General features: G+C 42.2%; 1 protein-coding gene across 6 annotated transcripts in view; it reads right to left on the reverse strand.

The window, feature by feature from the left end:
- The window catches only part of ADAMTS2 (ADAM metallopeptidase with thrombospondin type 1 motif 2), a 179,939-nt gene that overhangs the window by 138,523 nt on the left and 14,664 nt on the right, over positions 1-26,752 (reverse strand). The window contains exons 1-3 of one of the 6 annotated variants that reach the window (XM_080555686.1): positions 24,841-25,317; positions 24,551-24,630; positions 22,604-22,819 (exon numbers count right to left, since the gene is read on the reverse strand). The exons of 1 other annotated variant lie outside the window; for it this stretch is intronic. In XM_080555686.1, coding sequence (XP_080411812.1) covers positions 22,604-22,648 — 45 coding nt within the window. In that variant the 5' untranslated portion in view covers positions 22,649-22,819; positions 24,551-24,630; positions 24,841-25,317. Of the gene's footprint in view, positions 1-22,603; positions 22,820-23,670; positions 23,779-24,550; positions 24,813-24,840; positions 25,318-25,378; positions 25,465-26,752 lie in introns of those variants that run through there. 4 more of the 6 variants (XM_080555687.1, XM_080555688.1, XM_080555690.1 and 1 more) reach the window with 4 other exon arrangements.

Below are 26,752 nucleotides of genomic sequence, written 5' to 3' on the forward strand. Positions count from 1 at the left end.
AGACAAAATGCATTTTGTGTTATTTTAATATCTACATATATAAATATATCTAGTAGGTAAAGGAAATCGAAATCCAAAGCACCAGCAGACTGCCAAAAGAAAAAAAGTGGTATTGCTGCTGGCTCCGCCAGGAACTATAAAAGATAGAGATGGAAAGCAAAGGAGAGGAGAAAAAAATATAAAAAGAAGAATATTAGCATATAAATTGAAACCACATACAGGATCCCATATGTATAGCATGCATTCCGGCTCATGGTACATATCTGCCCTGTAACTCACAGCTTCAAGTCGACGCTCTCCATTGTCACTGTTCTCTCTCAGAGACGGTATGTGAGGTGGCATTTAACAGCGGACTTCTCTACCAGTACCACCACTACATCTGGAAACCTCTAGACCAAGGACTGCCGACCTCAGGTGCAATGCTTTCGGCTCTACGGCTGCCTCTGACAGCCAGCAGCAAGCCCACTGCCACGGGTGTTTCTGGACCACCCCTCTGCAGCGTTCAGGCATTGCAGCAGCTGGCTCAAAACCAGGGCTGTGGGCACCAGAAGTGAAAGGAAATCTCAAATATGTATAAGGGGGAAAATTTTGTGAAATGTTTCAGGTGCTTGGAGTGGTTTGGAACGAAGTGGCAGCTCAGCAGGCTACCTAGCAGATCTGGAGGCTCCACAGCCCAGTGCTAGAAGTGCGAGCAGAGAAAGCAGAGGTAAATGCATTAGCTAATGCCACAAAGTTAATGCACATAAATTAAAGCTCATTAAGCTCTAGGGAATATGATTATCTGGAGTGGGCATTTACTTGCCATAACTTAATCCCAAACCTGAAGATAAATACAGAGCAACTCTGCCCACTTCACTGCCAGAAAAGACCACTCCAACAAAGACTTAATAAGCTCTAGCTAAGTCCCAGCAACTTCATAGTTTCGGTGAATTTTTATCAGTTTTTTGGTTCTTCAAATAAGCAACCCTCGAGCACTGGTATAGTAGCCTTAAGATTTCTTTAACGTGTAAATAAATCAACATATTCCAGGGCAAAGAGAATCTGTTTGGGGCTTCAAAATGGAACTACTTTATGTCTGTTATGAGCTTTCATGTACCTACGAGTGGGCTTTTGGCTTTGGCCATTTTCAGGACAGAATAAATGCCTGATGGGAAAACAGATGTTAGCTGATATGATCAAGCACTTATTCCCAACACGCAGTAACTACATCTCATTTACATACAGTGCAACCCAGCTCCCCCTGCGATCCACAGAAACACGGCGCAATGATGGCTCGAGCTCCACAGCTGTGTTTCTTCAAGGAAGAGGAGAAGGCTCAAGAATGTGAGTATGCAGAATTCCTGTTGGTAGAGAGGCAACAAAAACAAGATTGCAGCCTGTGAATTCAGACTGATAACTTAAGGTTTTCACAACCGTTTTTCCTTCCTTTGCACCACCAAAATTAAATGAACCTGAACACAGTTATAAAGTGGCCTTTCTAAAAGCAGGATCTGTTTTCTTTAAATGCACATAGCTCTACCATCTTGCAGTACATGGAATCTGCAGCCTCTGCACTTTAAGGGACATTAATTCAAATGAATACAGTAGCATACCACTACCATATATTACCCTCTGTTTTTACAGATGTGCATAGTTTTCAGATTCAAAGATAAAACAATGCAAACCTAGGCAGGAGAATTAGGCACACAGGCAAAGTCTGTGTACAGGTATGAAATATAAAGCAGGAACGAGATGCTGACAGGACTTTTCTCTAGGGAAAACTAACATTATCAGAGGGTAGAGCATGTGGCTTGAGAACATCTGAATGGCTGAACACGGTTTCCTGTTTACAGAAATTAATAGATTGGTCTTTTCCAAGGTTTGGGTTCAGTAAGTGACGTGTAAATTCCATGTGACTCACAAATCCATTGCAAATGACCAAAGAACACAGGATTTTCCATCCCAGATCAGAACTTGGGTCCAGCATTTTTGTGTAATGGTGATTTCTGGGAAGGGGGATAGAAACTCTTAGACATTGCAGTCTTTTCTCCAATACACCCTTCCAAAGTCATGTGAGGCTGGTCTGCCTTGGCAACTCCATTTTGCAGGAGCAAGCCTGGGAAAATGCAGACCAGATGGAAACACACAGTTCTTACGGAGCATCCTAAGACACATGCGGTATCTTATCAATCCCCGGGCAATGTCCCTGCCATAGAGCACTTATTTCTCCTGCAGAATTGTGAATGGTCTTATCTGCTCCATTCCCAGTGTAGGGGCTGAATAAAAGCAGGAGGATTCCTCTACCAACAGCAAATAGTCCATGCTTGTTCCAACTGCGAGATAAAAAAGATGGGAAGCAAACTCTTACCACCTTGGGAATTGCGTCTAGGGTCTGTACTCAAGGAAAATGTTCGTATCTACCTCCACTGAAATTTTAAGCCTCATGCATGCCACCAAAAAAAAAAAAGATTAGAAAAGCCTCATAGCTTCATCTGCCACTGAGGCCAAGCACTGTTTACTATAAACAGGAACTCTTTGATGATTGCCCCGCTACCAGAGTGGAAAAGGCATGCTCCCAGCAAGGACGGGCATCACACTCGCTAAACACTAATTGGAGGAATCCTCTGCTGGCTGCTTTCGCTGGCCTTGCAACCTCTTCGCACACAGTCCAAACACTCCTTGCAGGAAAGCTGGCAAAAGCCCCAGAGAATTACAAAATGATGAATTTTGCTTGGACAAGAGAGATTGCCAGAGTTAATTATGAACCATTATTTAGACATATTGGTGAGGAAGACATAACAATCCTCAATACTCAGACTTATTATCAGGCCTGCCAAATTCAAGTCTCTGGGTACAACACTGCACGTAGACCAAGAAATTTCTCCAGAAATTGGCATTGATGAAATTTTATGAGTAAGCAAAACATCCCATTAGCAAGGGGTCTCTGAACATCCATTACCCAGAGCAGCAGTAAAAGCGTGGAATGGAGCAGCCCACATGGTCACTCTTGCCCTGTCCCAATGACACGGATCGTGAGAACCAGATTTTCAGCCACAGAAAGACCCAAGAATGTTGATAGCTTGGGAATAAGCTCAAATTTTGCACTGTTAACTAGAGGGACCTGGGAAATGATTCTGCATATTGCCAAGAAATTAAACCAAATTTAATTTCCCATCTTGGGCTTTTTTGTGTCTTCTCCACTTCTTGCAAATCAGTCAATATGCCAAGAAAATATCTTTAAAATATCACAACGAACACAAAACCAATTCTGCTAAAGCAAATGGTGAGTTAGAAAAATAAAGCATTTTCTCCAGTGTCTGAAAAGTTTTGGTGCCAACTAACAGAAGATGGGAGAAGCAGTATAATAAGAAACTAAGTAAGGCTAATACACAGAGGGAGACAGGATATTTGGACAATATAATAGAGGAAAGCTACTGAGAACTGCATTAATAGTAAAGATCTGATCCAGTCTTAACAGCAATAATGGCGGGTGTTGATGGGACTGTGGAGAAATACACTCTGTTTTCCACACTACGTGATGAGTAAAATGAAATCTGTGCTCACTGGGTCAGACAGATGCAGAGCTTGCAGGGATGTTCCTCAGGAAGGATGCTAGAGAGACAGAACAGCAGTGTACGTTAGCCTGCTGAGTGCAACTGAGCACCCTTGGAGCTTCACAAGCAGTAACATAACAAATACTTTCAGTAAAGTGAGACTCGGGGGAAAAAAACCACTCAACATCTGTTGAAAGATGTCCTGTAGCTGCTGCTTGAGAAACTGTGTAAGAGTAAAGCAAACAAGTAGCGGTGTTTTCCAGAATGTAACTCCTACTTCTAGCAAAGCCTGAGTCAGGGATTTCCCAAAGCAGGGGTGATGACTGGGAACTTACCAGTCCTCAATCAACGGTTCTTCCATGAACTGTCCTAAAAGGAGACAGGCTCGTGGCAGTCCCCATCCCACTCAGGCAGTCCAAGACCACAATTCCATGTAGTTCCCGTACTGCTCTATCAATGGTCCTATCTTCCAGGAGCTCAGATGAGAAAAAGTTTTGGGGAAATGCTACACATCACTACGACTCACTAGCTGTTCCTCTCCAAATGCTAATTTCTGTAACAGGGCTGCATTTTGTTGCCTTGCTTTCTATTATTTGGAATCATCAGTCACACCTCCTCCAAACTGACTGCAAAGATTCCCTCTACTCATTTAGTCTCAATTCAAGGTTAAGCTCAGATTTGAATACAAGATTTGCAAGTTACAATTCAAGGTGACATAACACTACAGTTGATGAAAAGTGACAGACTGCAAAATTAGTGGTTTATCCTACACAACCACAGCCTCTTCTATCCCAGCAAAGCCTTTTTTCCAGCACTATGAAGTTCGAGCAATTCATACTGAGAGGAAAGAACTCATTTCACGACTTTATCACTGTTGTTATGATACCAGCAGGGGTTTCTTTCAAAGCCTACTCTGGCAAGAGCATGACTCCCTAGGATTCTCCCCCTGCATTTAAAACGAAGCAGCTCTAGCTGTTGTGGTTGCAAAGAAATGTTTGAACTTCAGTGCAATCTTAGAAGCTCAGAGAAGGCGGCAGATATAAACCCAAACATGATGAGAAATTAAACAACAAATCTGAGGACTTTTAACCAAACCTCATTTTCTGAGCAATTGGATTTAGTGCATGAACCTCCCTCTGCTTCCCAAAGTTGCGCCTACAGCTGATGCAGGATAAGAGTAAGTTTAAAAGAGGTTCCTTGGATATGCATTTCGCCATGAAGCTCAGAACATTTGCTCTGTGTTTTGGCGGGTTGCAGCCTCTCCATCAAGCTTTTGCAAGACTGTTACCAGTATGAAACTCAGCCTAAAGCTAGCTCGTGGAGTCTACACAAGCTTAAACACAAAAGGTTCAAACATTCATTGCTCTAAAACCATTCTACAATTATTCTAGGCAGAACCAGCCACACATTTACCAGCCCCGTTTTGCACCCAACTCTGGGAGCTGACCTTCCCCATCTCTCTTCGTTTGTTTTTGGCTTGCGACTTGGCAAACTCTTAGCCTGTTGCTTACTTCCACAAACACCGACATGCTTCCCTCAGCACCGCGTTCAGGCCTCAGCAGTTTGCAGCCACATCTGAACACATTAACAAACACCACTCTGAAATTCCCTCAGATGTTTCAAGGTAGCTGCCTGAGGAAATACTCCAGCCATGAGATGGCTTTTTAGATCACATTACATCACTCCCACGTTGTTTATTTTATTTGCCTCCCTTCTCTAAGATACACTGCGGCTTGGCAGAAGACGACTGTCCAGCTCCTGTTCTCACTCTAGGCCTTTACCTTCCACACGTGCCACTAAAACCAAACATATCTTTTTTCCTCATTTTAATTCCTGTGTGTGTGAACGCACGTCAGTGCCCCTCACCGACCAGACAGCCTAGACTCAAGACGACGATGGTGGAAATACAGTGGGGCTACACCCAGCCAGCTCCTCACAACGTGCAGAAAAATGGCATCCGGCCTGCAGGCCAGGCCAGCAGGAAAAGCCACAAAAAAAAGGGGAAAACAGTGTTTGGAAAGGGAAGTCTTGTCTCCAGTTCTGCTGTTTAAAAGTCTGCTCAGCCCTTCTGAAGGGGAATGTCATGTTTATACAGTTGCTGGACAGGAGAGGATGAGCAAATACTCCTTATGTTTTTCTGAAGACCTGGTGTAACTTGCTGAACCTACCAGGAGGAAGAGGGGTTCTCTCATCCACCTTCCCCACATGTAAGCTCTGACACTCCTATCAGTGCTTTGGTTTAAATGTCAGCACATCACCTAAACGCTCCTAGTTGCATGAGCTGCAGCCTAAGCCGCCCGGACATCTGTCCAGAGTAGGCAGATATGACTTGTGATCCCCAACAGTTTCTTCATTTACATGAAGAGTTTAAAGAAAAAAACACCACCAACAACACACACATATGCCTTGTGAACCAGCCAAAAAAACAAGACAGGCAGAACCCCATTTATCTGGAGATGCTGACAACAACTCCTGACACATAAAGCTGGACCTTCTAATCCAGCCAATTTGTAAAACTACAGGAATTCAGTCCAACGCTACACAGCAAGCACGCACCAGCAGAAAATCAATTCCAGTGAGCAAAGGACTGTGGAAAGCACAGAATGCTTATTGAAGTGTTTGGTGAAGGCTGAGCTGGTTATTCATTTTTGTTTTCCTCTTATTGTCAGTACCTTTCTGATGTATGCATCTAAAATTTCCAGGACAGGTGGTCAGATGACACGGAAATAAGCTTCCTGCTCGTAGGTTTACTGGTTGTAGTACCATTACGAACCTCTTCAGAACAGTTCAAAATCACAACGGATGACGGACTGCACAGAGAAAAAGCCTTGTCCGATACATTCACAAAGCCACACAATTCTTCTAGACACAAAACCTAACTCTTAGTTACGCTGCAGCTCCCTTCTATCTACTCTACAGGTTTTTTTTATAATGGCAACACTTACTAGTATGAAAAAAAAGGCTTTCTAGGTCTCATTTCTGTGATAGAACCAAGCACTACGGGACTGCTGGCGGATGCCTATGCCAGGGAGGAACTCCTGCTGCAGGAGCTGTGCCCACAAGGTCCAGCAGCAAGCCCAAGACATGGCTGGCAGACTGTGGCAGGAACATACCCCATAGCTCACATGGAAGGACCTCTTCTATAACCGTTATGGATTATTCAGATTGCAGCAGTACTTTGAGGAACCGAGTACCAGAGTGCTTGCTTCTCCTGCTCCCAGGGTATGATACCGAAGGAACCTAACAGACCTGAAATCGATCTCTAATTCTTTATTGAAGTATTTGAAACCTATTGTCTTTTTAATTCTCCTGGTTTTATCGAAGTCTCACAAGATTAAGTTTCAGTTCCCGTCATTAAACATATATGATCATCTTCAAATAGTGGGCTTTTTAAAAAAATAGATAAAAAGCCAACTTTTAGCCCTCACAGTAAGTAAACAGAAGCTTGAAAATAGGAAAAAAAAAGTATATTCAGAGTCAAGAAACAAGAAGTCAATGTGAATATCAAAATGATTATTTTTTTCACATGATCCTTTAGTTGGGGGGGTGTTACTGAGTCAGAACGCTTTAAATTGGCTTTACTGCAACATATCTTCCAGAAGGATTTAAACAAAGCCAAACCGAGCAGAAAGCCTTGGCGTTCAGCTCAAGAGCTGTCTGGATCAAAGGTTGCAGAAGATATCACGAGGCCACATGACTATTTCTACTTTGACATGCAGAAACTCTCCTACACCAGGTTCCGTCCAAATTCACCGCAAAATATCGTAACAGCAGTGATATAAATGATAATAAGAACACAATGATAAATTGTGTTCTTAATGCAATGATATGGCAGATTTTTCCAGTTCTTCAAAGAGATTAGTGACTTTCACACTGTGCCAGAAAAGCAAAGAAATCTTAATCTTTCCATTTGTTTTGCAACCCAATAATGACTGTTTAGGAGTATGTTTTTCCTTTATGCATTGCTTAAAGTACTGGAATATCTTAATGCACTTGAAATTAGCTCCTGCCTATGATCCCTGCTACCCTATGCAAATCACATACTTTAAAATATTTAATTAGAGGTGAAATAATACCAGCACACCACAATGAGTTTCTTTCACAACATCCACTTTTGACAATGTTATGACAAAGAACTATCAGATATACCTGCAAAAGCACAGCAAACTGCAAGCAGTAAGAAGAGAACAATATCGAACATCCTGTTTATAGCACGAAGTATATAAGTTTTATGGAACCCAAACGGCAAAGTATCATTTCTCTCACTTCCTTCCCTATAAAGCTAGGTAAGTGTTACGAGCAGCACATTTGTCTAGAAGTGGAGCACACATTTTGTTATGGCAGCTTACCTTAAATTCAAGCTTTCAATCTTAAGGGGTAAGTAGTCAGCGTGAGGATTTAAGAATAAATCTCAGTGAAACACGTGGAAGATTTATGACAAACTATCTGAATAAATAAGAAAAAGCATTATAACAAAAAATGATTTGGGTCATTGGGATAACTCATTGTATATGGCCTAGTATTTACAATGCTACTCACTATATTACACATAAACAATAACATATATATTTTAACATTACATCATAATTCTGATACATGTACTTCATGGACACTTTTGTATTTAAACACCTTTATACTGATACAACCACATTTTCTTTTTAGCCTCTCAATGTGAATGCTTCTCAGGAAGGCTGCCCTTAATTCCCTCTTTATATCTGAAATAAATTATAACAGCCTTCATTTTATGTATTGCTTTTACTGAACTGCCTTATGCTGGAACAGTTGCGTGTGTTATATAGCCAGCCTCTGACAATTTTTTATGCTGTTTTGTTAGCCCTTCAGAGTTTCTCAAGAGGATTTGAAAGAAAATGGAAAGCCTATATACTATTTTATAAACCATTCAGATACACTGAGAAACACAAGCCTGGGCCACTGTTAAGACAGCAGTGAGAAAACCACATGACGATGTCGCACTTTTCATTTTAAGAACACGTTGTTTTTTAAAACTGGGGCACACAAAATACTGGCAATGCCTGATTAAGATAGACAGTGGGCCAAGCCCTGAGCAGATCTCAACACGCTTCTGAAACCTATCAGACAGTTCTTTGTAGCGTTGTAAGACTAAAACACCAGTAAACCATTCAAACTCCCAAATTCGCAACGTAGAACAAAGATTTTCAAAGGACTTACTGTCCCAAAGGGACATATAAAAAAAACTGGCAAGTGAAATCAGATCATGGAAAAGAGTTCAAAAGAAGTTTCCGTGGCACACTGCACTCTTTCTTGCAGCAGACGAAGCGTGGAGGCACACTCCAAGCAGGATACGCGCGGACCGGCTCTGCAGTTCCGTATCCCCAAGGAGCCATCTCTCCGTGGTGGCACAGCCAACAGTATCATCCTCGCTACTCAAACCAAACAAGCACATTGCAAACCTATCTAAGAGCTGTCTTTAAAGCTGTGCTGGCTACATAAGCCAAGAGCACTGACCATGGGCCCTGCTGCACTTCTCAAAACTGCAGGCTTGAGTCAAAGCCACAGCCTGCCATTAACCTGCTGACTAAAGCCAAATGCTATCAGTTACACTAGTGACATCCCCACTGCTCTGATCAGGGTTAAATCGGCCTTAGAGAAGACACCTTTTCCTCTTTTAAAAGCCAGTAAACTTGTCTTTCTCCCGTCATCTCTAGCACTGATGAATGCAACCAAAATGGTTTCAAACCGCTCTGTGAACTTAGCTGCGCAGCCTTCCACAAAGAGAAGGGCAAACACCTTTCAGAGACTTTAATTCTTGTTATACCTTCCATCTGTTGACCACACCAAATGCTCTCATTCCTCAGTACCAGTTCCAACATATTCAAGTGGATTTCAAGATCAATGGTTTTCATCACATCTTTACCTTTGATCCTAGGAGAACCAGAGGACCATGTCTCAGTGCCGCCTGAAAGGGCATCTTACTGCTAATACGAGAATATTGGTGAGCTAACATACTGCCTCCCAGCCCCCTTTCCCATCAGCTCCACAAAACCCAGGACCATCTTCAGGGAGAGAAGAAATCTTGTTCCATATTTTTTCCATTAACATCCATGGGATTTCAGAGTGCTTCACGCTTCCTAAAATCAGGTCCAATATCAACATTCATACATTTGGAGACTGAGGAAATTCCTCTGGCCTGTTCCATGCTACTCAAGTGTTGTGCTAAGAGGTTAGCAACACACTTAAAGTCACAAATTGGGGCGACAACCCTTCAGAAGAACTACAAACAGTTTTGACAGCTTGCTGTTAAAAGAGCACATGCATACTGGTAAACTATCTGCAAAAAGAAAGTTGATCAGAGAAATGACTTACTATATGCTCTGCAAAACTTACAGCTGTTTTCCAAAAAAACCTCTAGTAAATGAACAAATCAGCTACAAAAGATTACTCTCATCTCCCCCTTCTTTTGCACTAAAATTTGCTAATTATCCCCAGCCCAAGAATCAGCCTCCTAATTAGGAAATAAATCTCTTGGCTTGAAAGGACACCAGCCAGTAATTACTACTGCATGTTCATTTCCATTCTCTGCAGCTTTCCATGATGTTTGTCAACACCTCCTTTGCCTTTGGATATTTATTCTTTCCTGTTTTCTTGATGCTGATTTACCTGCAAGGAGAATGGAAGCCCCTTTTATTTAATCTTCTTTCTTTTAGACTCTTGCAATGCAAAACGTCTGCGAAATCAACACAGTGCTGGAAGTAGCAGGTTTCAGTTACTGCAGTTACTGAACGAGCAGGAAGCTCATAATGACTTGTGGCTTCGTGTCTATGAGACAGAACCCAATCCTCCAATACGCCAGCCTTTCTAAACAGACACGAGATCATAAAGTGGGCCCTTAGGCTCTTTACGTTCTTGTTACAATTTCACTGACCACAGCAGTTACTGCCTACTTTTGTCAGTGCATGGCAGCAAGATGTACTTTCTAATGTCTTTGCCCTAAAATCCTGAAGAACGTTTCCAGATTAAAATTGCTTGAGAACTACTACAGAGATTTCTACGCTCGGTGAATAAACGAAGCTTCTGTCCAAGCAGTGCAACTGCAACACAGAACTCTGGCTTTGTGCTAGCCCTGCCATTGACACAGCTACGCAAGTACCACAGCCTGCTCGTTTTTAAAATGGATATGGAAAAAGGGGCAGCCTCGCCTGGGTACTGCAAGGAAAGGGGTGATGGAACATAACCACTTCCACTGGCAGCAGAAGGCACGCAGCAGCCCGGGAGCCTCCTTCCATTCCTTGTTTTTAAGAGTAATGAATCCACGTAATGTTCTTTGAGGATCTTAAATGAAAAACATTATTTAACCGAGGCTCTTTTTATAGAGCATTTTGCATCGGTTCACTATGGGGCACAAAGGGGAAGGAAATAATTTCTGGAAACTTTAATAAGAATATACTGATCTGACTAATGGTCTTGTTATTTTAACTTTATATAGATTCACCTTCTTCAAAGCAGACCAATAAAATATGTATTTTACTGCAGTGGAAACGGGTAGGTGTACAAAAACTGTAACTTCATCTAAGGTTTGGTTTGGTTTAAAAAAAAAAAACAGCAGAGATACATCTGCAGCCTATCATTACTACAGGCACCACTTCCAAGCCATTCACGAGCCTCTCCTAGCATCAGTAGTTTTCTGTTAAGCTCCACCTCGGTAAGCTGAGCTATGCAGAGAATTTAAATCTAGAAATAGTGGTAAACACTGTCCTTTAGTGGCTTTCCTATATGATCCAGGGCCAAGTTCAGTTTTGGCTAATCCAGTTTGAGAAGTTCGTGCAGTTTACAAGCGAACTTCCTTTGTGCACAGCGAAGCCGAGCTCCCTGCGTCACGCCGGAGGATGTCACCAGATGAGAGTACATTCTGTGCAGTGCAAGTCATCTGCACGGACGGGATGTCAGCCTGCTGGGATGCAGCGTTTGGCCCTAACAGCCAGGAAAAATGTCTTGAGAAGAAAGCCTTAGCAGGTAACGCTGGAGGTGGTGATGTCTCAGTTTGTGATTCTTACGGACAGATGAAGTTATTATTACAACTGGATTAGAAAGAAAAAGCGTGGCTTCCCCTCCACCCACCCCCCTTTTTTTGATTTTGGAGAAGGATCAAAGGAGGAAGAACAAGAAGGAGAAACTGCCTGCAAATCTCAGTGCAGTGTGGGGGGAGAAACCACACACAAAGCCAAGAAACAAATGGATAACTGGAGAGAGAAGAATCCCTCCCTCTTTCATCAGTCTCTTCTAAGTTTCAGGCAGACTTTCTCTCCAGTTGTAAGCTGGCAGAGCAGCGAAGAAAGAGATGGTGCATTTGTAGTCATGATGGAAGCATCAGGATATATCAAAACAGCTGTAGGCACAAATGCACTGGCTGGGACAGCGAGCCCATTGCCTAAGCCTACAACCACAACTGTCTGCCCAAGCCATAAATCAGCCTCTTAACAAAATGGTTTTTCAGTTCCCAGGCTCCTCCGATGCTCCTGGGCCTCTCTTTTTTTCCAAACACATCTGCAGGGTATGCAGATACATGTAAGGGGCAAAATGTTCGCGCTCTCATCTTCTCATGGCTTTGGCAGTGGGAGGCACCACCCCCGCCACAAAAGAGGTAAATCTTACTTCCCAAAGCCAGAAGGCAAAATCCACCAAGAGGAGAGAGGAGAAAAAATTCCAGCAGTGACCTGCAGCGATGCTGTGCTGCTGGTGCCTCCCGTGCGAGTCGCCGAGCCGGGACTTCTCCGCTCCTCACGCTAATAGCACAGATGCTCCGGGAGGCCCCAGGCAACGGGAGGGACGTGGATTTGGCAGCGCCTCGTTGTGGTCTTTTTAATATCGTTTATTTAAAGCCTTTCTGAAATCTTCTTTCAAACTACAGCAGAGCAGGAGAAGGGTAATTAAAAATAAAAGGAAGTTTTCGTCTGTTTCAGCACGATCAAAGGAGAAGGTAAAGGAGCGTGCGAGTCCTTAGGGACCCATGTTCCCCACTGCACAGTCAGCTATTGTCATAAAACACGGATCTGGATTTTCTTCAGGCAGTTTTGCTTAACAGGATATTCTGAGATGCAACATCTCATTTTCATGAGGGGCCTCAGGGGACAGAGTAAAAACACCCATCATGACCAAAGTAAAGAGCATTTAAATATCAAAGTAAGAGGGGAAAAAAAGGTAGAGCAGAAAGCTTTGTCCGGCTACAGGGATTAATGAACGATGGCACAGGTTGGTTTACCGTCAGCTAAGTGAACTTTCTTAGTGTAAGCAGGGCTTGGGATAAATTGGGACATTTATTCCAGATGACAAGACTAGAGTAAACAAATAGATGCTTTTTAATTTCCCCTTTTACTTAGGGAGCCATAAAAATTCAATGGCAAAGACACTGCTCAGGGGAAGACTTAGAAGATTTAGATTAACACAAAAAATACAACTTTCTATCTGAGCAAAGCTTTGTGGTAATAAAGAAACAGGAGCCTTTTAAGTCCAGAAGGGCTCATCCTCAGAGAAAAGCACGGCCCCATACCCTGCACACTGGATTCCCCTGCCCACATCTCTGCTCACCTCGGTTCTGCCCCTGTGCCGGGGTCCTGAGCGCTCCCGAACTTCCCCTCTCCGTGAAAGCAGCAATGGTACAAAATCCTCTCACATCTTGTGGGGAAAACAGAGCAAGCACTGTCCAACCCTAATTAAAATAAACCTGAAACACTCAATTGTGTAAGTAGGCTCTTCAAATCCCTATTTAAGCTTTTAAAATCAGGTCATTTTTAAGTGCTGTTTGAATACACAACTTGCTTTCATTTCATTGAAATCGTGGTGCAGGATTAGCCATTAGATTTAATGCAACTACCGTGATCAGCCCAAGAGTACTACAGATCTGATGTCACGTTTGAAGAAGCACTTTGAATTAAAAGACAATTAAAGAAGAGATTAATAATACATTCCATACTTCATCCTTGAGTAAAGTAATGCCATCCTATCTCACTTAGCAAAGCATACAGCAAGCAAGAGTTATCTGCATGCTGTGCTTAAGTATATCTAAGGAGGACCTCCAGAACATCTCAGAAAGTCCACCCCACCATCATTTAAAAACAAGAAAATTAAACACTGCAGTGACATGTATGTAACACGGACACAGAGCAGCAAGTTGCATTATCTATAGGAACTGTTTCTCTTACTAAGGATAAAGTCTAGTTTAAACACATGGTTCTCATGAGTTATGTAATTTTTTTCGTAAAACCCATCTTACTTTTAATTGTTGTCACTTAAGCCTGAGAAATCAAAGTTTTTCAGAAGAAAAAAAAAAAACAAAAGCCTTAGGAGTCTGTGGTATCCTATACTTTCCTTGCAGCTAATTCTTTTGAAGGCTCGTTTTTTTTTTTGTTTTTAATTACAAAAGGAAAATGGCTTTTAGAAGGCACAGCAGCGGTTTAGCAAATCACTACCTAGAGCACAGCATAAAACCCAACGCTGACAAGGGTGCACTCAGAATTTGGGTCCTGAGGTCAGAAATACCATCTGTAATGAAAGATGGTTGTATTTCAGAGTGCCAAGTGACAGCTGTGGTCCAGAGCTTTTCGTCAGATGTGCAGAAAGACAGACTCCAAAAGAGGAGAAATTGGTGTATGCACATCTGGTACAACAGCATCCAGTAATTTACTACAGGCAAAACGGCTCCTTAGCTTTTAAGGCAAAATATAATTGGGCATGAATGGCCATGGTTTTGAAAGGCAGCTTCCAAGATGTACAAAATAGAGGTATCATACAGATGAAACCTCTTCATATACAAGGAACGTCTACCTCGGAACCTAAGTCATTCACTGTCTTGGTTTTGGACCTGGTCCAGAGCCTGGAGGCAGCAGTGGGCATCCTCGCTTGACATCAGTGAGCATTCTCGCTTGACATCAGTGAGCAAGGCCTGAAGAGCCACAGTAACATTAGAGAGAAAAACAGGAACTCGGCGCTGAGCAATCTTTCAGATACATAGATTTAAATTCCGTTTTTCATCCTGGATGAGGGAGGGAAGAGCTCTATCACTCTGGAAGAACTAGAGCCAAAGATAAATACTATTATTAAGAGCAATAATAATGCATACAGTTGATCCTGCAAAATTCCAGTCAGCACAAAAACCAAAAAGGAACATGACAATGAAGTCTCTGAACTTAACATAACTTTTGCTTTTTAGATACAATTTTCCGATCACTTCTGATGATGACCAGATGTATGAAGCCCCTCTGACGAATGCAAAGTGTTGTTTTTTTCAAATTAAAAGTAAAGTTTTTGTTCTAGATCCAACTCAGCATACATTTTGCATTAAGAAATGCTGCCAATTTTCATAACTTAATTTGAAAAAATGATCTTTCCTTAGTCTACAAATTGCTACATTCCAAGCACATCCTACACAGCCTGGTCAAACTAACAGCGTCTCATAAAGCTTAAAAGAGACTATTTCCATTTGTCCAGGAAAGTCAATATGTCAAGAATGGATGTTACCTGTGATGCCATCAGAAATACAAAATACTTACAAATTATGCTACAAAACACGGACATGAATAACTCAGTGTAAGTAAACTCAATAGTAAAGGATGTCTGCTTTTCTTCCATGAAAGCAACTTCTTAGACACTGTTCTTTAACGTCAGAGCCTGTTGTCCAAAGAGGTATTTGTAACTTGGGCATTTAATTGCAGGCTTATCTCTCTTTTGCATTTTAAGTCTATATTATTTCAAGGAGTTCTGCTCCAGTCTTTCCTCATCATGGTTTACACACTGTTGCATAATGCAACCTTATTAAAGAGTACAATCTGCTGTAGAAGGCTTTCTTCTGCCTGGAACTACAGAGAGAACCAAACTACGGCTGGCAACATTTCAGCAACAAGTCAGTCTACTTCCTGAAAGGCAAACTAAATAATTTTATATCCTAATTACTTTGGGTAAACTTGAATTTAGCCTTATGCCATCTCTCTATGTAGTATTTAGCCATGAACTGCAGACTCGCTAGCACACCCTGACCCACTTAATCGGAAGCTGAATCATAACTGATATCAAAACAGATATCAGAGGAAAGCGTTAGCCAGTTCACCAAATTTCTTTCCATGTCTGCAAAAACTTCAGCTGATTCATTAAGAAATTACTTCTAGAAATGAAATATGGAAGAGCAGCAACATCCTAATTAACAGAACAGGAAGCACATAATCAGAAGCAGAACCATTTTGTCTAGTGGGCGCACTGTTGGATTTGTCACATCAACCAGGCTGTGTTCAAAGACTGTCTTCATCCTCAGATGTGTCCCTGCACTGCTGTTGGGTTTCCTCGCTACCCCACACTACCGTGAGCTTAAATAAACCTGCCCCACAATCAAGCCTTACTAATCTGCCTACCGAGGTAGATCAGCTTAAAGGACGTTCAAAGTCATCTCTTAATCTCATCTCTGGAGATTATAACCTCCTCCTATCTGTTCCAGGAGTTTTTTAAAAACACTTTTGCTCCACTGCAGAAGAATGTATTTTAACCAGAAAGAGGCCAAGACTAGAACACTGCTTCCAAGTCCTTAACAATTCAGGTGGGGCGCCCATCCAAATCTGCTCTGGATGCAAGTCAGATCCAAAGCTTCAGAAAAACTGTTTTCTTGTTCCAGTTCAAATATGGACAAAATCTCAAAATCTCTCTTGAGACAATGAACATACGCCTCAGATGAAATACGATTAAAAATACTGTTCTTCCTTCATCTCTCGGTTTAATTCTGAGGAGATGGTCCCACTTTTCCCTCTTGCAACATTACACCCAGCTCTGCTGTCAGTCCACGTGACACCGAACAAAAGCAATCTCCCTTTGCCAGCTACAGACTTTCCACCACTTTCTCCTGTTCCAACCCAGCTTTAACACTTTAACAAAATATGCTTCAGTCCTTTCTATTTCCAAAGTCAATTCCCACAGATTAATGCGTGTGGGTTTATGAATCAACACACAGGACGTTTAACTTGAGAAGTTCCTCCCTCTGCCCTCTCCTTGTGACTGTACTCCATATTCTCAACTCCAGGCGCATTAGTAGAATAGTTGCTCCTAACTTCATTAATCAACACCCTAATCCATCCCACAGGACACTAGCAGAGGATTCTTTTCCTGCAAAATCCTGCTGCTAAGGACGACCGACCTACACTTACCACACGTTTAAAATCGGCAGCTTTTCCACCTCTTTTACCCTCATTCGTTTTCACTTCCACCTCGTAAATGTACCTTCACTAAAAGAAAATCAAGGAACAATAGAAGCCACCTCGCTGGCCCAGGGCTCCTTGCAGGGTGACTGCCTTTCTCATGCCAGCAGCTGTCTCTGAGTCTCAGCAGCAGGCCACATCCGAGGGATGTCAGACTCGTGGCTGGCTTGGCTGTGCTGGGAGAGCTCCATTGTGGAAATGGGACAGGTAAAGAGGCTCAGACCTGAGTTATTCTTCACCCAAATGTATCTGCTGCACTCGGAGGTACTGCTAAGCAACTTGTTATTTGGGTGGTAGCAACCTTCTCCTGCAATGGTACAGGGAAAACGAGTTAGTCCAATTCCTGAGAAGCTTATGAGTTCAGCATAACATATAAGAAACACTTTTTTTTCCTGCAACAATCTGCTCTTTGGCACAGCCTCAGAATACTTTACTGCCACGTCTTACTTTGAAATGGGAGGATGCCAAGAATGAGATAAGTGCAGACATCCATGACTGGGAAACACAAGTAAAAGGCCTTCTCCAGAGCCAATTACAGCCTTTAGCAGACAAGCGCTTCAAAGGAAAAAAAAATCCCCCAAACTAAACAAACAAAGAAAAAGTAACAGTAAATTTGTCTCTCTGCATTCAACAAGCAGAAACACAGCAGTTATTTCTTTAGATTAAAAGGCTCTCCTTTTTTTTTTCCCCCTTTTTTAAATGAAAACCTCTAAAATACCCAACCAAACCGAAATAAAGCCTTTGTTTCTTCAGAACTTGAGAAGTCTGGCTCTGTGACTCTAAAACGTGAATGCCCAAATTATTACATTAAGGAAGAGATCATTCTCCATCTGCAATTCTCAATTCATTGAATGGAAACCTAGATTACAGCAGAGACTTGCCATGACACAGAACTGCTTTAGGGGCCAGATTTGTCTCCCGCCAACTCCATTTAGCTTTTGATCTTCCTTAAAATACCGATAGCATTTTATCATGTAGTTTTATCATCAGTTTTTCCACTACCACATGTTGTAATCAATATGAGGCAAAAATGTCAATGTGATTATAGTCCTAATTTGAAATCCCATAGTTTGACATTTTTTCCTTTTGGAAATAGGAAGTGATTACTTAAGTCAATTAGGCAAAACACGGTGTGTGAATACCATATAAAACATTAAGAGCAGGGAAAGTGAGTTAAATTAAATAAGCCACAGCAAGTAATTGGCCGATTACATTCAGCTTCACGCACAATTAAGTCTATTAGGGATCCCAAACTGATCCATTCTGCACCCACCATTCTTGCCTTGTTACCTTGCCCAGGTACACAAAGCCAGCAGCTGGCCAAGAAAAGGCCAAAGGAAGGAAAAGACCAAAAGGCACAATAGCAGGAGCAATTTCTTTTGCTAATACAGGATCATTTTGAACCTCTACGGAAGATCTCACAGAAGCAAGGAAACACCCATATAATTGAAAAACAACAGCAAGGTTCCCCCCCCCTCCCCAAAAGGCAACTGAAGACGGCTCTGAAATCTCCAGCCTGTCTAACCTCAAGGAAGACTAACGTAAGTGAATGTGTTTCAAACCAGTCAGTCTTAATGAAACTGAAAATTACCTTTAAACAGCACTAGAAATGTAATTTAGCTGCTCTTCAGTTGCCTGATCAGTTCGCATTGCCTGATGCTAGAGTTCCGGCCACTTCAAAGTTCTTGCTCCACATCTCCTTGTTTGCTAGAATATTGATGCTCATCACTGCTATTGCACAGGAGAGATATAAATAAATAAACAGACTAGCATTAAAACAACTCCAAAGCCTTCTGAAAAGGGTTGGAAGACTATTCAGGAAAGGCCAGCGCCATGCAGCACACCTCCACGTCCCCGAGGCTCCAAGGTGGGCCCGCCGAGAGCCAGCAGCTCGCAGTGCAGAAACGCAGGCCAGCTGTCCAGTGGTACCTAGTCAAAGTATTTACACATCAAAAGAGGCAGCCAGTAGGATGTGCAAAGCGCCCCTCCAGAGAGCTGAATGCTTTAAACTCGCCGCAGCTCAGGCAGGTTACGCATGGGGAAGTTCTACTTTCCACCAGGTGCCGCGTACCTTTTTTAGTTCCCCACATAACTCTATTAAAATTTGTACTTTGGGCTGGATTGCAGAGAGGGCAAACATACACGGGGTAGTTCAGAAAATCCACTGCAGCCTTTAGCATCACTGGAAGTTTCAGAACCTTGTTTTTCTGACAAGGTTGTTTTGAGTCTCAGGGACTTTATTAGGCTGGATACAGGCATGACTACGGAAGATTTTGTGGTTTGTGTCGTACAAGAGATCAAACGTCAGGGCCATAAACGCTCTTGGTGATATTAAAAATAAAGGGCAAAGGACCACAGCAATGTTTTTGTGAACATGTGCAAAAATATTCGTTGCTCACAGTTTAAACTAAACTAACTTCAGCCGATCACCGTGACTGCTAGAGAACAAGCTAACAACCTGCAGGCCTCTGCCAGCTGTTGTATCGCGCACACAGCTCTGGTGGAGTGGCAGGAGCACCGATGAGAGAGAGAATTCAAGAAATGATTGAATGGGCTTTGCTGAAAGTTTCCACATCCATGAGAATTTACCTCTGGCTTAAGACCAGGAATGAGGAACTGACAGTCCAAAAAGAATGTCTTGGCCAAGGCTACGTAGAGCTTGAAAAGGGGGCTTCTCGTGAGAGCTCGAGTATTGTGGTTAGTCTGGCATCTGCTATCACATGTTTTACATTTTCCTTTCCTAATGATATTAAGCTCCCTGTAAGTACTGAAAGTAAGGTTTACTTTTTTTTTTTTACCCATTTCTCCCATATGCTCTAGAGATGCATTAGCACCGTTTGCCAACTTATTCCATTTTTAAAGTAGTTGAGGGATTTTAAATGTACAATAATTTAAACGATTCAGTCCAAATTTCATTTAATCAATACTTATCTTCAGTTTCTGTGAGTTCCATAAAAAGGATCAACTGTCTTGCAAAAGGTGGTACTTGGAATAGCTTGAATATACAATATAATGTTACACGTATAGGGAAACAATCATATACACAGACTACTCCAGGAAACCTCTCTTCCAGTAGTTTCCATAAATCTTAATCCAAAAACTAAGAAGATTTTTTTTAATCTTTGACTTCTTTTCCAAAGAAAAAAGCAATGCACACTGGGTAAGGTAACTATGCAGAGGATTAAAAGTAGGAAATAGAGCAATTTGGGAATACCCAACATTGCTGAATTGTAGCTTTTATGCTCTCTTAAGACCTTCTCGGTCTCTCTTAACGCGCAATTATTCTAATAGCATGCTCCAAAAAAAAAAAAAAGAAACAAGTAGTTGAGCCAAGGAAACCCCAAATACAAAAAGAAAAACATGAACCTGATACTTGATAAAAAGACAATTACTGTTAGATTTACTTTCATCTGTTATTTTGCAATTGTACCAGCCCAACTGAGCAATTTTAAAAGTGATGGAAATGCCATTCTATGCAAGTAAAATAACGCTACTGCAACTTATCGTTGAACTCCGCTCGGCAAACCTCTCCTGAGACAGCACTGCATCGCCACGTTAACTGAGCTTCTACAAATAGGAAACAGAGACGGGTTTCATCCCCCTCTTCCCCAACCAGCTGATTCCCATGGTCGGAGAGCAGACCAACGGGACACGCAAGCTCTTCGGAGGAAGCAGTCTGATCGCCTGTACTCCCAAGCAGTGAACGTAGAGGGTAATGCTGTATTTAGCTTGAGACTCAATATACAGAAGAGGCAGAAACGAACTGAGATGGATCAAAGAAGGCGCTTTAAAAGAGTTCATGTAAGGACAACTCCATAGCCCAGGCAACTTTTGCTACAAATCGGGGCAAAGAAAGGGGAATACTGAATCGCTGTAATTCCCCCAGCGGCAACAGAACAGAACTTCCCCAGTCCTGCAAAGGGGATTTGGAGGTGGTGTTATTGGATTATACCACAGTGAGCAAAAGATGCAGAAACCTAACAAAACAGAGCAATGTGCATATTCACGCACCTAGAATTTCAAGAGAAACAACTGTATTTTGAAAGGAAGAAAAGCCCGTTCTCTTGTCTGAAACTGGACTTAAGGAACACAGGAAGCACAAAGCTTTGCATTACTTGTATTAAATGTTTGGCTGGTTCAGAAGCAGAACACAAATTAATTATCTGAAAATTAATGTCTGCAAAGTGACTAGAAGGCTTTTATTTTTCCTAAAGGAGGCTTTTTATATGAACTATCTCATTTCCTGATTAGCAAAATAAAACTATGAAATTATTTTCACCCTGGCTACATCCCAGCTGGATCCCAGCACTGGCCCAAGAACATACTGTACCCGTTTAGCTGTTGAGAAAGTCCAGGAGAAATTCAAGCATCCACTTCTCATCTCTCCTGATAAAGATATTAGCCCAGGAATGCAAACATAGGGCTGGGCACGTAATATATGGCCAGATACTTGCCTGGAGAGTTTTATACCTGGTTTTTGTTGCATTGTTACTCCCACAGCACAAACAGCACCTGTTCTGCTTTTGGAAGAGAGTCCAAGTCCAGCCCTAGATGACAAATCACTAAGGTTTACAACTCTGTTGTTTCTCTTCCCAGGTCTTATGCAGAAGGGTTTGTTCCATTCCAGAAATGCTCTCACCCCTAATGAGGGCCGGAGGGCTACAGCCGACACAAGAGTTCACCAAACACTACTGGAGTTGTGCATGCACATGGGTCAGCAGGCCAGCAAGGAACAATATGTGGGTTGGGTGCTTGAGTGCGATTCCTAGCAGCTAAATGTTACTGCAATATCTGTTTTCAATAAATACAGAGAAAAGAATCCATACCCACACGTTCACAGTGCACAGGGTCAATCCTGTAAGGCTTTCCTGCTCCAAGCCATAAAGTCATGAAGCAAGACAAAATTAGCAGTTAACCTGGTTTTATGTTAACGTGGAGTTACACCATTAGAGTAAGGGTTTAAGGCCATGACAACTACTGCTGGGTAAGTCAGGTACCTCCTATCTCATAAAAGGTAAATCCAAATACACACTGAGAGCCAAAATCAGAGAGCAGAATTAATGCCTCTTCTGTTTGGAACAAATAGAGCTATCCTTCAAGAAGGTGTCTGTATAAATGCTACAATAAGTGAGAATTGATTAGTATCTTCCAAAGAACAATGTTAAGATGGATTTATAAAAGAGATCAATAGGCATTTTTTTATTAGTCACATTTTTGGCAGCTTGCCTATAACTGCAAATATATATTTTAGAAGTTCAATTCAGCAGCCAAACCACGTTACAGAAAAAGAAAGACAGTAAAAGCACATCTCATGGAATTATATTAGTGCTTCCTCCTACCTACAAGAGAAAGTTCTACAATTAATTCTGGCCGAGCAAATTAATTCCACTTTACTGTAATACCGTCCCTTGAATTCCCTCCTCGCTGACTAGGTCTTTTCCATTCCCCTTCCTCATTCTTTTATTTCATAAATGCTTGGCAAAAGCATTGTCTGTTGGATTAGATCGTACTTAACCTGAAAGGGGTTCACCAGTCACGGGTTTTAGGGTAAGAAGGAAGGCAGCAGCGCAGGGAGATCTGATATCCAACCTGGTCCTGAACAGGACTCTGAGCATCCCCGGCCAACAACAAGACTGCTGACAGTGGTACAGCTTGAGAAGCAGGTGCACATGAGAAAAGTCAAGGAGACAACCCAAAAAGACACAGTGCAGAAAATCAGACAGAGAATCCACAGAAATACAGCCCTAAGAAAAAAACAGACTGAGTTGTGCATTGGGTGAACCAGCCTTTGAGCTGGGAGCAGGGACCTGTGTCCTGTTGCTTGATTTATTTTGAGTTGAGGGAAAGAGGACTTCCTACCTCCTTTGTAAGCAAGCAGGCTGTATGAAGGATAGCTGACTCCATCACCTCGCCCTAGCTCCAGCTGGCTGCAAGAGCCCAGCTTTTGGCAAGTCTCGCTCGTGGCAAAAGAAGGAGCGATACGTGTAGACGCTTCAGAGTTTAAAATGTCATATTTTGATGCTGACAAGTTCAAGACACAAGAAGAGGTTGCCATGGAAACACACGCTGTATTGCCTGGAACATAAGGCAACGTTTTACATTAAACAGGGAAGAGAAAAACTTGGACCAACAGTTGCCAAATTAGGTTTTGGGTGGGGAAAAAATTAGTTTGTCATTTGTTCTCAGACAAACACTTTAATTTAGAAACAATGAAGCCAAAAGTAATGAAAGCATTTGCGTTTTATTTCAGATGGCTTCCCTCTCCATAGAAAATGGCTTTTTGCTCTGAGGAAAGGCTTTATTTTGCAGTCCATCAGCAGCAAATCCACCTCTGTATTACCATATGCCAGCGTCTCCATATGATTGTCCTTCTATAATTAAAAAAATTACTTTAATGGACAGTTGTGTTCTTTGAAAAGTTACTCCTGCAACTCTCCTGTAACCTTACTTATCCAGGTACCTACACTGGCCAACAGAACTAATACAGGAATAAAATTGGCCAGAAACGTGCAAATTTGTATCTGTACAGAGTCAAGAAGGTCTTCGCTGTTACATTCACTGCCCAGCCCCTTCTCTAACTCACCGCTGGCCTGATTTTAAGACCCAATTCCCACACACCCGCATTTCCTCAAAAGAAAAGAATTCCTTCCAATTAATCTTTCTCCCATAAAATGTATAGCTGGAATGATTTTTCTGGAAACTTTCTATTAAGTAACCGCTGGATTTGAAAGACAAGATTTTTTTTAAAGAGAGGGAGGTGGGGCTCAACTTCAAGCACTTTATTTTTGGAAGCACAGAAGACAGTTTGAATTGTTCAGCCTGAGCCCAATTCTTTTCTATTTTGAGTGTTCTAGGAAGCTTTACATTACTAGGGCATTTACTTGTTTGGGATTTTTGGCTATCACAGGAGTGATAGATCTACAAACCTTCAATTCAACTGAAATATTTCCAGTCCGCAGCTGTGAAGAGACCTTCCTGATTTTTGCAAACAAGGCCAAGTTGCACTTCCAAACACAGAGAGCTGTGCTCTGTATCATGGTGTCGCGATCAATGTTTTTGCTTGATAACTTTAATAAAATCTACACCAAATTGCAGACCATATTTCTTCATCAATACCTATCGTAACTACCACCGAGAAGCACAAGGGGAGATCTCTTTTTTGCTGACTACGAGAGGGCTAAGGATGTTCAGGTCACACTAGCGAGCCTGAAGACAAGCAAACAACCTTGTGAAGCAGCACGAGCTCACTGCTGCTCACTGTAAACACCCCAGCAGGCCAGCAATGCCAGCACAATGGTTTTAGATAAATCCTAATTTAGGGCTGTATTTTTACAGATGCCTATGGAGTCAGGTGTAGCTAACTGACATTAAAACACCGATGGGCTCCCAGTCTCCTCCAAACTTCAGCTTATGTGCTTACAATTGCATTACACCACATCCAACTGGCTTAATTTTTTTTTCCTGACCATCCTACTGTCATAACACCACCCTGTACATGCTTTTTGCTCAAGGGGTGACCCCAGCATCTCGGTAGTGCTGTATGCTACAGAATCCAAGAGCTACTGCTGCCACCCAAGCAAAATGGATCACAGCAAAAGGACCAAAAACCACTATTTTTTAATGCCAGATCATGTTTGCACCCATCCAGCAGCACACATAAATTCAGTGTTTATTACTGTATTTTCAATCTGTCTGTACAAGATTGATTCTGTGGCTAGTTCCAATACAGCCTTTTTTCTCTTTTTAATCTAGACCACTTTTTGCACAGACCTTCCAGGTATGCAGTATAAGAACTTTTCCCCTTACCTTCTACTTTCAGCATTGGTTCTGAAAAAAACCTTTTGCTTTTCTTTGGAATCTAGGAACCCTGGGCATTCCGTAAAAACCTGACAAAAACATTGAAGCTAAGTAAGCATGCATCACTAGTATGTCTTCAATATTGTTTAAAGCATACCTTTTCCTTTTGTCAAACCTCACTTCCCATTTTTTTCTTACTGTTACCTTTGTTGAATAAGTGTGTCTACTGAAACTCTAATACGCAGGACAAATATAAGGATCTTCATACATTTAGTTCCCTTAAAAATCCACAATTGTACCTGTTCCAAAAAGACTGAGGCAGGGAAATATGGAAAAGCTCATCTGTAAAGTTATGGAGACTTTGGCTGCAGTTCATTCAGCTACACGGGGTTCATCACAACAGTATTTGGCTCTTCTCTCTTCTGTTCTCTTCACTGCTAATGGATATTTTACTGTTTAATTAGTGCAGCATGATCCAAATCCCATCAAAGTCAATAAAACTGTTTTCATTTATGTAAATGGCCTTTGTACTAATTCCTGAATTAGTACCAGAAGCAAATAAAACACCCTTAAGAAAAAGCGTAGATACACTGAGCTTACACTTTAAAGTACAACCCTAAAACCTTCCTTCCGAGGGTTTTTACTTGCTTCAAAGAAAATTTCATTATTGAACAACTCATAAAAACAGCTCGACAGGCCTTTTTTCCCCAGTCTGATTAAAGTGTCAAAACGAATCTAAATGTAAGCATAGCTTCTCTGAAAAAGTCTTCCCATAACTAAGGCAGCAAACCTGACTCTACGGTTATATCTTCCTGAAGCCACTCCTGGGGCTCCTACCTGCAGCAAGCCCAGGAGGGTTTCACTCTGCAGGAAAAGAGATTTGGCAATAGGACCGTATTTAAAAGGTCCTGCCCCGAGACACTTGTCATTCCTCTGGCCCCAAAGTTCAACACAGCTGGTAGTTGTGCCAACGCAGCTGTGTGCTGGGCTCACCTGGAGACAACTTCACCAACCTGATTCACCCAGTAAGGCTATTTAGCAGACGACATCCAAACCTGGCTGAGTGGGATTAAAACAAATGATGCCCACCTGAAGGAGGCTCTGTTTAGTGGAGTGGGCAGTACTGCATACAACACAGCTCATTTGCCGTAGCCACTTTAATCAAATTAGCAAGAGAGATCACCGGCTATTTTTATAATTCAGGGTGGACTGGAGGTTTCCTGCTCTTAGGATGTAGCCTGCTTGCTGCAGAAATTAATGAAGCATGAAACAAGCAACATGATGTTATGTAAACAGGGATATTAAAGCTTCTTCTGATACTTTTGGAGTATCCATTCTGGCAATCCCAACCAAGCCACACAATGCCACTGCATCATCTCTTACACAGCAGCATGTTTTTAGCTGACTGGCACATTAAACATTAGAGCTTTTTGCCAAGTTTGACCACAGAAATCACATTCATATCCAACCAGTGCTGACTCAGCTGCAGAGTCACAGAATGCCTTTCTAAATTCCCTAAAGCCCAAAGAAAAGAGCCCGATCTGTGTTGCCGGTTTGGGCAGGGCTTTTATTCCGTACCAGCCCAGGCTGGCAGCTCAGCAGACTGGGAGACAACTTTCCTGAAACCAACTTTGGCTGAATGTTAATAGAAAAGGAAGAAAATCCAAGATCAGGATGAGAGGTGCTTCAGTCCTGCGCAGGCTGGAGCTGTGACCCCTTCCCGTGGTGGAATCAGACACGGCAGCTCCGTTGGACACGTCGCTGATGAGCTCCAGCTCTCTGCTCCCCTCTGCCCGACGCTTCTGGGCAGCCCCGAGCCACCCCGAGCCATCACGGGGACTTGGCTCTGAGATGCACCAAGTTCAGTTTGCTCTCAAACATTAATTATTCCTGCAGACTAGCACTGAGGATAAAAAGGAACATCACTTCTTGCTTCGTTCTCCCCTCTGGACGTACTTGGTGAAGGAGAATATTCACTGACCAAGGATTTTGTTGTGAATAGCCCAGAATCAGTGCTCTCTGCCCACGCCTGCTGCATGGGCTACTCATGAGCTATTCTCATCACCTCAGCTCTCCAGTGCCAGGGCTCAGCATCTTCCCTGTTAACACAGATCAGATGTCTCCAGCTGTTCTTTCCTTTGGCCTTTCTTCTGACCCAGTGCTCCCTCCCACTGGAGCACACACAGGGACACGGTCTTCTCGCTGCTCCCA

The sequence above is a fragment of the Anser brachyrhynchus genome (genome assembly GCF_964034855.1).
Source record: "Anser brachyrhynchus genome assembly, chromosome: 14".
Taxonomy (NCBI): domain Eukaryota; kingdom Metazoa; phylum Chordata; class Aves; order Anseriformes; family Anatidae; genus Anser; species Anser brachyrhynchus.